The 16,128-nt window shown below is 29.3% G+C and overlaps 1 protein-coding gene across 4 annotated transcripts in view; it reads right to left on the bottom strand.

Moving 5' to 3' along the window:
- LOC130451113 (forkhead box protein P1-like) overlaps positions 1 to 16,128 on the bottom strand; it is a 251,029-nt gene that overhangs the window by 52,414 nt on the left and 182,487 nt on the right. Inside the window, exon 1 of one of the 4 annotated variants that reach the window (XM_056789923.1) lies at positions 5,929 to 6,049. The exons of the other annotated variants lie outside the window; for them this stretch is intronic. Within the exon in view, the coding sequence (XP_056645901.1) occupies positions 5,929 to 5,970 (42 nt within the window). The 5' untranslated portion in view covers positions 5,971 to 6,049. Of the gene's footprint in view, positions 1 to 5,928; positions 6,050 to 16,128 lie in introns of those variants that run through there. 4 annotated transcript variants of the gene reach the window in all.

Raw genomic sequence — 16,128 nt, 5'->3', positions numbered from 1 at the left:
GGGATCTGATAGTTGGATAGCTCTATCATCCAAATTTGCAATCACTGATCTTTTTTGTAACAAGCATGACATGTTACGGTATATACTTCTTTTGTTACTTTTTCGATCTCTTTGAGTGGTTTTGGTAGTACTATCATAATTATTTGCGTCAAATTATTTCCATAGAACATTCCCTACTTTTGACGAATTCAAATTCATAACGATCTCCAAGTCGACGAGTCATATTTTCTCAGATCGAAAGGAACTATGTTATTATTAAAATAAATATTTCAATCATTGTTATATTATGATTATGTTATGTTAGATTATGATTATTAAACAATCTTCATCTGTTTTGCAAAAATGTTAATGGTTGGGTATGAGTATAATGCATATCATTATTCTCTATATAATATCTCGAACATCACGTAGTGTTAACAATTTAAACAATTATTCTATTATTATGTAAACATATTACGGGAATATTATCTGATGTTTTTTATAGGAAACACATAGTCAGCAACTACAGAATCTCAAAATTCTTTATTCGATATGCATAATTTGGTGAATGCCCCGAAAATTATTTGGTGGACGCGCGAATTCATGTTGGATAATTAAACTGTTTTCAGTTATCTGTCGGCTGCTTTTTCCTAACAGGTTTTTTCGAGATTTCCATTTTCTTTTTTTAATCTATCAATTTATCACTGGTTTTTCATCTGACAAGTCGTTAAATCAGGGCTGTTAATATTTTATTGCCAATCCAAACTCTATTATGCTGCACTATCATACTGTTTATTCGATTTAAAAACCCGTTTACTTCTAATCGTACTAATTATAATTGTCTCCAAATATGTTTTCTCTGTTTATACAAAATCATAAAACACAATTCACACTATTTGTTTTTTGAGAGAAATTTTGCTAAGCGTTTGCTTTTATCATGTTTCAGCTTCCGCGAATACTTATTTTGTTTATTAAATAATCTATAGGTACTTAAAATTGTGTTATATCGTCGCATGGCATCTAATGCACTAGAAGCATTCGTTTAATGAATTTTTTAGAACAAAAATGTTATTTGGTATATGAATAAAAAAATACTCAAATTTTACCTTCTAAGCATAGTAAAATATTAGAGCTCCTTCAACAGTTCTTGCCACAGTAAGCTTTTTCGGGTTTCATCATTTATTACACTATGATGAGTATATAAAAATGTATTAGCTGGAGGGGTCTGTTAATTCAGATAAATTAGTCTATATTCTCGACAAGCAGAGATAATATAACTTCTCTTTCAGCTGAAGTATAACACATTTTTAAGTAGAAAACGATAGCTTATAATGATTATTAGCAGTTTCAATTGCATTTGGAGGTATTTTTGTTTGTTCTTATACTACATCTCAAGAATTACGACTGCATAAATTCAGATAATATTCTAATTGTTTCTATTAAGACATGTTATATGAATTGATATGAAATATAAAAATAATAATATTATAAAAAAATAAGGGAATATATTTCTTATATTCATCACAAATTGATCTTTTTGAATAAATAATATTTACTAAATATAACTAATATGTTAACATGAGTAAATGAATAAACAAATGAGTAATGAATGCCAGTATTCGAATATTTTTTCTAGAATCTAAATTTAATTAACTGCACATAAATTACTATTTTTAACATGTATTGGAAAAAGTATGTTTTATTATTTATGAATTTGATTGGTTAGGAATAAAGCGAACATATTTCTCATTGTTTACATAAACTGCTTTTATTTAATTCAACCAGTAAAATCTGGAATCAATTTAACTATTAATTTGTAAATAAATATTATATTCGTATTGATACACGTATTATTCTACATTATTTGATTATAATTATTAAATATTATAGAAAGCTACCAAAGCTAAGCATACAAAACCGAATTTATCGATTATTATATCTCAAAACATGTTAATTTTAATTATTAAAACTAACAGAGAGACTAGGTTAATTTTATTATTACAATTTCAAATTTTGGGATTGGTTTACCTAAGATTCCTATTTCAAATTCACTATTGAATGTTTTCGTTGAAGAATTGAAGAACAACTAACATAAGTTTTAATCACATATCATACAACCGATTTATTATAGAAATAGTGGTAGTGTTTAGGTAGTTTTAAGGCAGTTTTATATGTCATAGAAAACTTTTTGCATGAAAATATTTCTGTGAAATAATTTGATATAAAATCTTCTTCAGACTATAATATAATACTGAGCTTTGTGTATAATATCCAAAAGTATTTCTTTGCCTGCTTATTGTAAATAAGGTAACATTTTGAAGTATTTTAAAATTAGTAAAATACATTTTCTGACTGTCCAGAAGCTTCGAAAGAGACTGAATACAGGTGTTGGGTATATTAGAGTTAGTATTGATGCAAATAATTGATTAAAAATAAGAATAATAAAAATTTGGTAAGCCTCTTAAGCCTCAAATAAAGGGAAAAAAGAGAAAAAATTGTCCAACTCAAAGACAGATGCAAAATTATTTCAAATTGTATTTCATTAGTTCGAAAACGATCAATATTGATGGAACGTTTTATCATATCGAATTTTTCAAAAATAAAAATTTAGTTAAGCTCACTATTATCTAGTGTATTAAATCTACGTACTAATGAGTTGGATATAATGATCAATCTATATGAATCCATCATATGAAATGTAATTTGCTGAAATATCAAAGTAGATTCTCTTAAATTTCTTTGAGACGTTCAATTAATATAATGACTATTAGTAATGCAAGCATTTAATTTGTTGATTGTTCCCATAAAAATTTGTTAAAACTTCAAATTTTCATATTTACTTCCAATAAACTTTGAGATAAACCTTACTCTAAAACCGATCAATTAACTCGTTCCATATATTAAGTCCAAATTAAAATAGAGAGTGTGAATTAATATAACGAAGACTTACGATTTTCAACTTGGACTTATTTTCGTCACAGCGCGGGGTAAAATCAGGAAGGAAGTTGAATTCTTTTCCAAAAAACAATCGAAAATTGATTACTTCCAAATAAATGAATGTTATTAATAAATCAATATACCGCAAGTAGTAATTATTATTGAAATGCTAATGTTGGTAAATAAATATTGTGTCAGTTTTATCATAAGAGAAAGGTTCCGCGAAACAGTGATATTTTTCATTGGCACTGTATTATTTCAATGAAACATATTCACGAGCAATAAAATATGTTTATTTCACTAGCGATAAAATAAATAATATTTATTTTGTTAATTGCTAAAAACAAACTCTCCATATCGGCGGGTATTCTCAAAAATAATTACGTAAGTTGTAGTAACGAATGTATGACAATATTTGCCATGATTTTATTTGTTAAACAGCAAATTATTATCCCATAATTGTTCACAAAAACAAAGCGTTTTCACAAATGAGTACAAATAGATTTTATACCGGTTTAATTTTAATTTTCTGCGGTAGACAATAAATATTTTAGAACACATCATGAATTCCAAATGTTACGATTCCGTTAGTTTTTCGTAAATTGCTAACGAATAGTATTTTAAAAATTCAACTTTTTAAAATCTAATTACAATGAGCATCGTAATAAAATCTGGCTACAAGAATAATTATTGAGAGAAGCACAATCATTATGACAAAATATCATTAGGGTTTTCGAAACTCTGTTTAAAACATGAAATTTTATATCCATACGTATGAATATTCTATTTTGAACCCGCTACTGCTTCGAACTAAGGACCTAGATTCGTTGAAAAAATTACATAGTCAGCCAGTTAAAAACCATAATTGAAAGGTTATCCATATAATCTCAATCTATAATATTAATAATATGAAATTTTATTCTTACAAGGACAGGTTGCTGTTATTTGATGAGTAAACAAATTATCACCGAAGATATCTCTAAAAATAAATGAGATGAAGACCTTGAAAATGATAAAATTATTCACACTGACATACAAATAAATAAACAAATTCACAACGCTAATATATTAAAATTAATAGAGTGAGGAACATGTCAACAAAATATTTTCCCATAGTAGTGCCAAGATAGTGAGAGCTGATGATTAACATCACTAGAATTGTTTCTAGTCTAGACTTTTCGCTCGCCCACTAGGCGAAGCTTTGGCTGGATTGATATTGGATTGTTCTTCATTTTTCAACATTTCTATTAGGGATATTATTATATCAAATATATGAAAAATATTCAAAATAATAAAACGACTCATGGTATCTCCATACGGAGGTCAATATTTTTGTAGCTGAAAACGCTATTTACGTAATTAAATTCTTCTGTAGAATGGTTAATATTTATGAAAGAATTAGAAAAAAGTTGCTCCAAAAATCATAAGTTTAGATAAAACTAATTGCTTTTCAATAATTTTATCACATAAATACATTTGAAAAATTTCGGAAGCATGATCAAATGATAATCTGTTTCTATGATTACTAAAGATATAATTAAATGTTCTTAGGACAATTTTATTTGATGTGATGGATTCGATTTATTGAATAGAAAAAAAATTCATTACATTATCACAATATCACACTAACTCTCCATAACAGCGATACATAATAACATAAAATCATATCCTAGTGAAGGAAGTTTTATAATTTTTCTACTATCCTCTCCAATTGATTTTGATTCTACCTCCAATAGCATTTTTCCAGAAATTATTATTATGAATATTTTGTATAAATAGGACATAATAATTTCTGGTGAACTAATTTCGTAAACTATTAAATATCTCAATATATCTCAAAATAAACGGAACATAAAATAATCGATAGAAATCACTCACTTAAACTATGAATGCAAGTTTTTTAATCATGGAAAATAATTGTTTGCATTTTTCTTTGAATCGAGTTGTTGGTCCACAAGGTATATCTACTGTTATATAATTTACGGTTCTATTAATTAATTAATTAATTCATGTTCTTGATTTTAGGTCTCTTCTGTTTCAAAATTAGTTTTTTTTATAGTTTTTATATGAAAGATAAATTTTGACGGTTCGACTTTTCTGACTTTTCTTTAAGTCAGAAAAGAGACCTAAAATTAAGAATATTTAAATGCATTAATATATTTCTTCAATTTCTTAGACCTTTTGATATATTAATGCATTTGAATATTCTTGATTTTATGTCTCTTTTCTGACTTAAAGAAAAGTTACATATATATATATATATATATATATATATATATATATATATCTATATATATATACATATATATATATATATATATATATATATATATATATATATATAATTTCAATTATTTATTATTTTGATTACCTCTATTTTTATTTTGTTCAACTATTTTGTTATGTTATAAATGTTATAAATGGTGTGAAACACAATCGAAATTCTTAAAGCGACAAATAACAATTTTTGATATATTCAAAATAAAGAATGTAAATACTGCACATGTCCAGAAATTAATTAATCACAACATGAAATATTTCGCATTAAATAAAGAATATTTATTATTATATTATATTTCTTTTAATTTGAAAATTGGCGAAAATTTAGGTACTTATTAAAAATAAACAAATCGTTGATACCAAGTGAACATTGAAAATTTATAAAATCAACACGTTGTCACAAAGAAAAAATGAAAAATCCACCAATTTACGTGATTAAAATATGCGAGGTCAGTATATTTTATTATAAATTAACAATAAATCGATTGATAAATAGCAACAATACACCAATATCAGCTATTATTTATTTGTTTACATTAATAGCATTGTATAAAGATAAACAATACGTTTAGAAGTATTAACCTTCGTTGTAATATCAATAACCGCAGAATGTACATTTATTATTTGCACAAATTCTTATTAATTTTATAGTTGTAAAGAACTGTTGAAATTATCATAATATGAGTAAAATGTAGACATAGATGTATAAATAATCTAAAAATAATAATGTACCTGGGCAAAAGAGGCCAGCATACGCGTTTCGCAATACTTCATCAGTAGTGGTAAACACAACACTCACAGAACAACACCTAAACACAACTAAACACATAAACGGTAACAGCCTCTATTAATTATTTCTTTTTCACTAGAAAGAACAAGAGTTAGTTGTGTTGTTGCGCAAAAGGGTCATTGAAGATGCTAGGACGATTTCGTAGGCGGTCCGCGCGTTCATAGATGCGCCGCTGCCGCTGCACTTTGTGTTGTTTGTATGTGTGTATATCTATAGCGGAGCCGGCAATACGAAGCGGGCGGACGCACGCAAGTCACTCCGCGCAATACTGACACCTCCACTTTACCACCTCCCTGAAGGTCCACGTCTTCCAGTTGCAAGCTGTACCCCATCCTCCGAGTCTAGCTTGTCCTGTCCCGCACCTAATAATAAACTGACAAATACCCCGCCGCCAAATTATTGTATTCGCTTGATGTGAAGTAAAAACTGAATTTCTATTCCTTTTCACGTGGGCTTTTCTTCTACTTCTTTTATTTATTCAGTCTAGTCCCGAATATCTTGAAATTTTCAAGAGCAAAACTTGATTATGTTTCGCAATTACCGTCTGGGTAATTTTCAGTATATTCTTGAAACTATAATTTCTTTAAGAATGTGTACTTCTTGAGAAAACGTTAGAAATAAAGAAAAACATTCTTATGATTTGATTTTATTGGAATTACTATCTTTTTTTAAAGATAGAAAAGGTTAGATATGCAAAGTTAAGGATAGTCACACATTCTCATTGGAACAGAAACTGTACAAATAAATGGTTATGGTGATAAAATTATTGTGAGGTAGTATAGATTATTATAAGTGCAAACCATATGAGTTTATAATTATTGAATGGATTCGGTAGTTCATACAAAAATTTTAATAGCATATACCCGTCGATTAATAATTCAAATCGTGATTTTTTACATTCAATAAAATGGATACGAGGTGTACCGACTAAAAGACGTCGAAAAATTTTCTTTGCATGACAACACTGTTATTTGGGTTGATACTTTTAAAGAGTATGCAAAATTGTGCTTAATTGTCAAATATCAAATTTTCGTTTCTTTCCTATTACATGAAAAATGAAATTAGTGCTACCTTGGAACATTATTATTTTTTGAAAAACTAGTAATTAACTTCTTCGCAAGAAATCTTTATGCTGTTTAGAGCGTCACAGTATTGGGATTTTCCTTTTCATTCTCCTTTCACCCACTTTTCCAGTTGTCCCGAACCTCTGCTATTTTATTCATCTTCTGTATTGTTTTTCTGTCCCTTCCTGTGTTAATTGTTTTATACAAGTTTTCCTGGATCTTGCTTTCCTTCTTTTCTTATATCTTTTTGCTTCTGTCACTTTTCTTATCAGGCTTTGTGGTGCTCCTCTCTTTATGGTTTTTTATCTCTGTCTCGATAATTCTCTTTTATGTTTTTGCGGCAATTGGCGATAAGCATATTGCTCTGTAGTTTTTGCACATTAGTTTTCCTTTTTTATGTGTTGGTAACACTTGATTTTCTTCCCAGTGTCTTCTATGTTGTCTTCTCCACTTGCTTTTCCTAGTAATTAACAAAAATATGATATCTATTATCGTGTTTTTTTAAAGTCAACAAATGTTCTGAAGTTAAAATTGTAGAATATTGTTAGGTTGTTCAACTGGAATGACAAGCGGCATCTTAGAAAAATAAGTACTACTGTGCTTAGCAAACATATCGAAAAGAATGGACTACATTCTATTTCAGGAAACCCCAATACCTTTGCCAGACAGATACCATAATTATATTCAAATTAGAAAGTGTATAGTAGCAGGAATTCTTAAAAACTAAAAATTTCTCCAGAAAATACAGGAAGATGATCCTCATAGATATTCGAAAGGGAATTATAAATTAACTATACAGCGCCAATAACAAGTGAATTTTTATGCGAAGGCAAGGTACAGAACAAATAATATTTGAAGAAACTCTCAATGGAGTACAATATTCGGAATTTGAGCGAGAAGTATTAGTGCTGGAACTGCTAGATTTTTTCATTGGCTTCTACATGTTAATACACGAGCTTCAATAATTGTTCGTTAATAACTCGATGCTGTGTTTCTAGGCAGTTGAATAGGTTGAAGAGAATTTATTGAATGACCAGATCTAAATTATTTTACTTTAGCAAATTTCAGACGAAATGTTGCAAGAGTAAATATGGAGGAGATATAGACACAAATGAAAAATGATTATGGATTAATTTCACCCATTATTAATTAATAATACGATATTGTTAAATATTCAGCCAACATTATAAGCATACCATCATTGAAATAATTGATTTCAAATATTTAATAACCATCCAGAAGTAGGTATCGCAAGGACTGTATGGCTATACCAGGGATGGGGAAACTTTTTTCTTAGCGTGCCAATTTTTGATAACGAAATATATGGCGGGCCAAGTTGAGGCATTACATTAACTAAAATAAAAATGAGGCCATAATTTTTCTAAAATACTAATTTATTGTGCAATATTGAAAAATAACATTTTTAATAACATTTATTTAATTGAACTTTAATTAGCTGCGAAGTAGAAGGTTGAGGGGCGTTGGTCTTTGTGGGAACATGTGACATGTGGAACTGTTTTTGTTTCTGCATGACTTCATCATAAGCCGGCTCCATATGTGATGCTGAATTTTTAACAATGGGAAAAGGGGGTCATCCGAAAGCCTATTACGAAGACAATTTTTTCTTAGGTTCATTATTGAAAATGTTTGTCCGCACAAATTGCTTGTACCAAACATAGCCATTATTTTCTGGGCGTGGGCAACTATATTTGGGTATTGTGACCTAGATGAGGACTTATGAAATTCCAATTTGCTGATGTTTAAAAATAGTTGCCTCAAATGGGTAGTGCGTTCGACGACAGTCGGACTTACGGGTTTTATGCCCGACGTGTACTGCCTTTACTGCCAATTCATGAGAATGTAATTTCTGATAAAAAGAAAATCGTACTTAATTTTTGTTTGCTGGTCGCGGGCCGGATTTCAACGCTTTGCGATACAATAAAATCAAAGAGGAAATTATATCTCTTAAATGTGATACCCCCTATACATATTGTTGTTTGTGAATCAAGTTTATTCAATATTTGTGTATTTAGAGTCTTATTTGGCCTATTATTAACATTTTCGAAATAATAGAAACAATAATAATTTTCTTAGTTAGAGACACCTATATATTCAATTCAATGCAGTTGAGAAAAACAGCAGTTCTAGTCATGTTACGTACAGAGAAAGGTACATTCAGTAAGTAGAAACGAAATTAACTCTATCAACAAGTATTGACGTCAACTTACTAAAATGTATAATTACATTTTTCAAAAAGAGTATATATAAGATAAATAGATCTACTTATTTGTTAATTGGAAATATTTCACACTTTACAAGGTCATTATAGCTGCAAAAAGAAATTTTCGAATATAATGACAACATAGAAATAAATGAAACTATATTGATGAATATACAAGAATCAAATAATTACCTTCAGAGATTTAATCACAAGAAAAATAGTTACTTAGGAAGAGGCAAATAAGAAAATAAAGGAGCCAAACCAAATAATCCACTGCAAGTTTTCAACATTGATATTGAATTATCATACAGACTATTCAAAGAGTAACGTAACCTGCTAAGTTAACAATAAGATGCGGATAAAAGTATTTTATATTTATTGAGGCCATCTCCATAAGTTGATTAGAAGTATAAAGGGCGCACCGTTACTCGAAATTAAGCAACTAATATATTTATTCAAATTACTTTAATTTCTTATTTCTTAGGTCATTTGATATGTATATGTTTCTAAATCGTCTTTAGTTCTCTGCTGATGAGATTCTGCATCTACCTTTTGCTTTACGGCTTCATAACATTTAGTGTAACATTTAGTATAACATCGGAGGATTCTTCATCATCAATTACGTTCTTTAGTCGGTCAGTTTGAGGGCGATTTTTAGTTGAATCCACTTGTTCAAAATGTGTCAAAATCGTCCAGACTGCAGTTTTGGAAATTTCGAAACGTACCGTTAAATTTAAGTATCCAGTTATAATAAACATATTTCACTAATGAAAATGTGAAATAGACATAAATAATTGCTTAATAATTTTAATTAAAAAACGACTATAATTTTGTAACTGTTAAATGTAGAATTATGCGGTCTTAAATTGTATTTGTAATTTAATAGATTATGAAAAACTGGACATTATACAGAATGTATTTTTCACAAATATGTTGTTAAGGTACTGGTAATTGACTATGCGAGTGTCCTGATTTAATTCAATAATTTTTCTGTAAAGCTAAAAAAATGTAAAAATCTGCAAGAAACGTTTATTGATGAACACACTGTAGTAATAGGAAAATTTAAATGTTAAGTCATCACTTTGTCAGTTTTTATAATAAATTAAACCGTAATACTCTCATTTCCCACCCTTTTCAATGCTACTTGGTTCGATATCTTATAAATAAATCAAAAATCTGTACACAATAATATGAAACCTGTTCAAAGCCGTCATAATCTCTTTTAAATAGGTTAAAATTAGGGTGAAATGCGAAAAAAGACCCAATATGAATTTAAAGAGCAATTTAAAAAGCGCATATTTTCTTTTTGATTTATTAGCCTGAATTCACATAATAGGCAATTATTATGAGGTCGAAATGTCTTCCTTCTTCAGAACCGCATCGCTTTCGCATCCCTTCTCGTAACATCCATAGGCGTACATATAATCAAGATGTTCTAAAATGTCAAAAGGAATTTTGTGACTAGTTCTGTGAGAATAAATTTCCATTCATAAGAGAAATAAAATAATGCTGACCTGTTGTCAAAGTAATCGAAATGAATTTTATTTTCAATCATTCTATAATCTCAAAACCAATAAATAGTTTAGATTTATTGACTTATTTGCATTATACATTGGAAAATAACTTAATTTTTTATTAAAATGTTATTTTTCTAAAACAGATTGTTTTAAAACTGATACAATTTTTTAATTCCTACGAAACCCCCAAAAGTATACGAGCTCGACAGCTATGAGCCCACCCCTCATACTTACGTATTCCAACGCCCCTTTCTGTTAAAATAGCCACATTGAGTGCTTCTAGAAAATTTTCATGGAAAATAACGCATTCATGTATGTACATAAGAAGTTATTTTTCATTTAATGCTCCAGCAGATTCTCATAATTATAAATTGTTTTTAATGAAAATTGTAGTTCCTACTTAAGACAAGATGTGTTGGAGGACAGCTTCACCCAACATTCATTTGCGTCGGATGGCTTCGATTAATCTTGTCAAAATGGCAAGATAACGATCTGAGTTGGTGTTGATAGGCTAATGCTAGAATATGGTTGCTATAATTTCACTGACAGAGGAAATAACGTTGGATTTTTTCTTCCTTGGTTATTAAGAAAGCTTCAATCTAGAGCTGCTTTTTAGTCTCTGGGAACTAAATGATCAATTCACGTTTTGTCTCCTCCAAATCATCGATGAAGTGATATTGCAACACATCAGAAACGATTTATTCATAGTTCTACAGTTACTTCGTTTGGCCGATCATTTTTTTAACCCATGCTGACTTTAAAGAACACAGCCTGGCATATTGCAGTTTTGGCAACTCTCAATCCTTCTTCATCATTTCAATCATCTTCTGCAAGAAAATTATTTGAATGGAGCGCATGTCAACTAATCTAAGTTTTCACTGTATTATTATCCATATTTCCATGTTTCCAAAAACTCACAAAATACATCCTCACATTTAATTTTTTTGAAAATGTAACAAATTTTGATTTTCACTAGTTATAAGCCGCGTTGAATATAACAACAAAATTCCATTCCTATATAATACGATTTTACCTATAATTTTGCAAGTCCGGAAAACAACTTTTTTTGTCAGAATGGTTGGCAAATTTCTAAAATGGTCCTGTAGATACTTTCAAAAACAAAATACATAAATGTTTTCCCCTGGGATTTCTCCCCATTTTGTTGACGTGTTTATAAATATTTGTATAGGTTTCTGTTTATCCTTTCCATATAATAAGTTTCAATATTTTTAGCAAACTCACACAGTGTCTTTAGAGGACTTTGGAGGATTATAAGGTAATGTTACAGTAGTCACAATGTGAGAAAGAAAGTCCATGAAAAAGGAGTTGGAAAATACTTATCGAGTGAAAACTGAGCTGGCATTTTCTTTCAAATTGAATTGTTTAGGTTAGGTTAAATAAGACCGGGTAACCCCGAAACCAATTGTTTTACACTTTATATTCCATTATTTGAAAACTAACTTAAACACCTAACCATCATCCAATTTCCACCGCTGTAATTTCCATTTGGAGAATATTACATTAAGTTTTCAGTCTGTATGACTTGTGGATATTCAACTCCTTTGAAAACATAGCAATTCCTGTTCCATTTTTTGTTGTCGAAGATTGAGATTTTTTTTTCTTTTATGAAGGATTTCCCCTCCCTTTCTGCTCTTATAGGAATGTTTATTTTGATCATTTCTTTAAAATAATGGGTTTTTAATACGAAGTGAAATATTCAGGAGAAACAAAGGATTTAATCAACAGAAATGTACAGACGGAGAAATTTTTAAAAAAGTTTAAATACTTTGTATAGTCACTATTTTGATTTGAAATGGTCTTGAAAGTTGATCAAAAACTCTTTTGTTTTCGCTTTCTTAACTGGAAAATAGATTAACAAACCAACAAAGGACGAAACAACATAATTTACGTGTTAGTTTTGACATTGGTAGAAGTAACACTATGTATTAGTTTTCTTTTACTGATTCTCCAATTGACCCTGGAGCTCTAATAGCTTATGTTAGTAAAAAGATATAAAGAGTACGACCAATTTCCACACAAGAATTCTTAAGTCTGACTTATATAAATTTTTTTTATAAGATTTTGTATGTGAATATTGAATCTAGAAGGAAACTTCCCTTACCGCATCATCAGTTCTTAGTATTCAGTGGTTAGACGTCCATGATTTATTGTTTTGATGAACAATTATTTTAATTATATATGCAGCTTTCTAGTGCACGCGGAATATCATTTCTAATCCTATATGAAAAGTTATATCTAGTTATATCTTATTCATTATGTGAATTGTGGTCTAATACCGAGTGTTCAATATATCTCGGTGTTAATTTTGATTGTTAATGCCGCAGATTCTATTTTATAGTTACACTTCTGGTAAGCAAAGTTGTTTATTATTGTATAATTTAGTAGATTATATACAGGAAAGACAATTACAATAATGGGTACACTTACAACGGTTGAATGAAAAGTACCTGATCAAAAAATATGGAAAAAGGTTAGGTACCAAATATCTTCATAACAGCATGTATATTTATAGAAAGTGACAACTCTGAATACGATGCACAGTCCGTCAATTTTTTCAATAAGGGATGGGTAATGAATGTTTGGTTTTCAATGTATGTGAAACATACAATTATACGATTAATCGATTTCCAAAGCCAGAGTAAATAATTTTTTCACTACATTGAGGAGTCAGCACGAAATAAATATAATGTTATCCCCTTCGCTGCTAACCCATAAAGAAGTTTCGAACAGATGCGTTTAGAACGAATTCAATAACATCTACAAGTTATGAGTTAACGTTCAGGAACGATATTCCATAAAACATAATAAAATTGAAACTTGACATTTTCTATTCCGTAGACAAAGTTACGATAAAAATCAAATGATGGAATATATTTTGGCTACAATAAATATATGAACGTTCCTTGTAAAAATTTTTGAAAGAATATTGGCAGTTTCTCCTCGCTAGAGCATAGAAACTATTAAGAAGAAAAGTTTCAGAAATTATAACTTGAAATGGAAGATCAATTATAATTATTTATTCACAAAATTTTCAGGCTGGACATGCATATGTTATGAGAATTAGAGAATCAGAAATGTCCCATATTATTATGAAAATATATAAATTCATTTATTTAGAAACCTTCTAAACTCAATTTTTACACAGGTTTTCCTAATTTCTTCAACTATTTATATGATCCAATTGGTACGTTTTTAATCAAATGTATACAAGAAAACTACTTTTTGTCATGGGAAATTGTACTGAATACAGTTTACTAAAATCCTAGAAAATTTACTCTGGTATCTGCCTAGTAATTCCGAGGTATATATAACATATTTTATTCTAAAATATAAAATATCATCGATATAACGACATCGAGAGTTCGTTAGTCAAATGAAATTTTTTATTTTGTGGGTTTGGGAGAAAACCAGAGGCGTGACAAATCGTTTTATCGAGAAGTATAATTTAATAAAAAACTAGTATTACGAGAACAAACTATTTGAAAATATAATTGGAAAGAATCGATTTTCATTTTGTACTTTTCAAGAGCTCTGTTTTTGTTTGCATATTTTCATTAAGGTGAGTTTTGTTCAATCGAGTTATATTTTAGCGCAATATATACAATTAATTTTGTTTCTCTCTGCATTGTTCTTAATTACAACACAACGCTTCTCAAATTTGTTTTACTCAACAAATTTATCAAATATTTGGAATTATGTCTAAGAAACATTGAAAAACAATGATTTTAAGTGGAATTTCATGGATAAAAACTCTAGTGAGAAGACGCTTTTAATCAATGAAAATTACCGATTTTCCCGAGTTATACTTTTTGGAAGAAAAAGATCAGAATATTGGAATTTACAGTGCCATGACCGAAAATAAGAAATGAACGAATTTTGTTCGTAGAAGAAATTAGGAAAACGAGTTGGTTGAAAGTGGAAGTCTACATATTCAGCAAGTAGAGCTTTTCAGATCTTCAAGTGTCTCATTAAATAGAATGAGAGAAAGGACAACCTAGAAGATATGTGAATAAAGTTAGACTATTTTACAATGTAATAGTTATTATGTAAGAATCATAAGAATTATTATCATGATACTATTATAATATAACATGTAATTATTGTTTATGGCCCGAATGTCATACTAATATCTTTATTTCGTTGCAAATAAATTGCTTATTACATTGGTGTGAGTGATGTGGATGTAACTGCAATTATTATTATGTTTTTATTACAGTGCACCATGCATTATAAATTTGAGATTCTACCGTTGCTGAATTCCTTTCTTCAAGTTTATGGAGTGGTTTTCTCGATCTTCCGATGGACGTATATCCTTATAACCCTTATATAACACTTAAATCCGCATGATCTGATTATTCGGTGTTGGTGGATACTCACTATATAATTATTGAAGTTTTTTCTCAAATCTTGTTTCAGTTTAAGGTAAACTTCCAATTCCTATATATCAATTGATAGTCATAAAAAAGATTAATATTCAGAACGTAATATATAAATATCAATATTTTAAAAAAGTTGATCTCAAATTAAGCGGAAAATGCAAAGTTCTATATAAATAACAAATCTAACACACCAGGTATAACTAACTAACTATATAACTAAAAATGTTAAAAATTGTTCTATTTTCAATAACAATTTTATTATTACTAATATTAGATTTGTGGACTATGTACGACTATACTAAATGCAGAAAAGAGTGAGAAGCGAAAAAAGGACAGTAATAGCAATAGCAATGATCAAAAACGAACGGCATTACATCACACATTATCGATTTCCCTGTTTGAATCTTCTTGCAAATAAGGGTAGATTGTTCTGACGTGATAGAAAGAATGGAATCCCCCAGCATTTAGCCGTATCTCGGTTGAATCGAAGTTGAAAAGTGGTCGGACCGACGCGCCGGTCAGCGAATGACCGTTAACGTTGATTGCCATCCTTCGTCACACGTCACCAGCTGAGATTACTACCGCCTTACCATAACACGGGATCGGACTGTGAAAAAAGATAAAGAAAAAGTGCGCCAATAAAACAAGAGGGTTCGTTTTAGCTGAACTCCAAAGAGACACCTTCGAAAAACTTTCCAGATTTTCATCTGATTAATACCTGCGCTCCGACTTCAATAAACGACCAGAATCAATCCTCATTGACAACATCGTTACAACGACCTTTTGATCCCTTCTTTGCGACGCTTATATGTTAAACTGAAGTTCATTTATCATCTTAACACAATGTTTACACTTTTATACGATTTTTCTCATTTTCTGAAATATTGATTGATATATTTTTTACAACAAATCATCATAAGTATTTTACGAAATTTGAAAA

This window comes from Diorhabda sublineata, chromosome X, assembly GCF_026230105.1.
Source record: "Diorhabda sublineata isolate icDioSubl1.1 chromosome X, icDioSubl1.1, whole genome shotgun sequence".
NCBI lineage: Eukaryota > Metazoa > Arthropoda > Insecta > Coleoptera > Chrysomelidae > Diorhabda > Diorhabda sublineata.
Note: the sequence above shows the minus strand (reverse complement) of the source record. Positions and strands in the feature narration are given on the sequence as shown.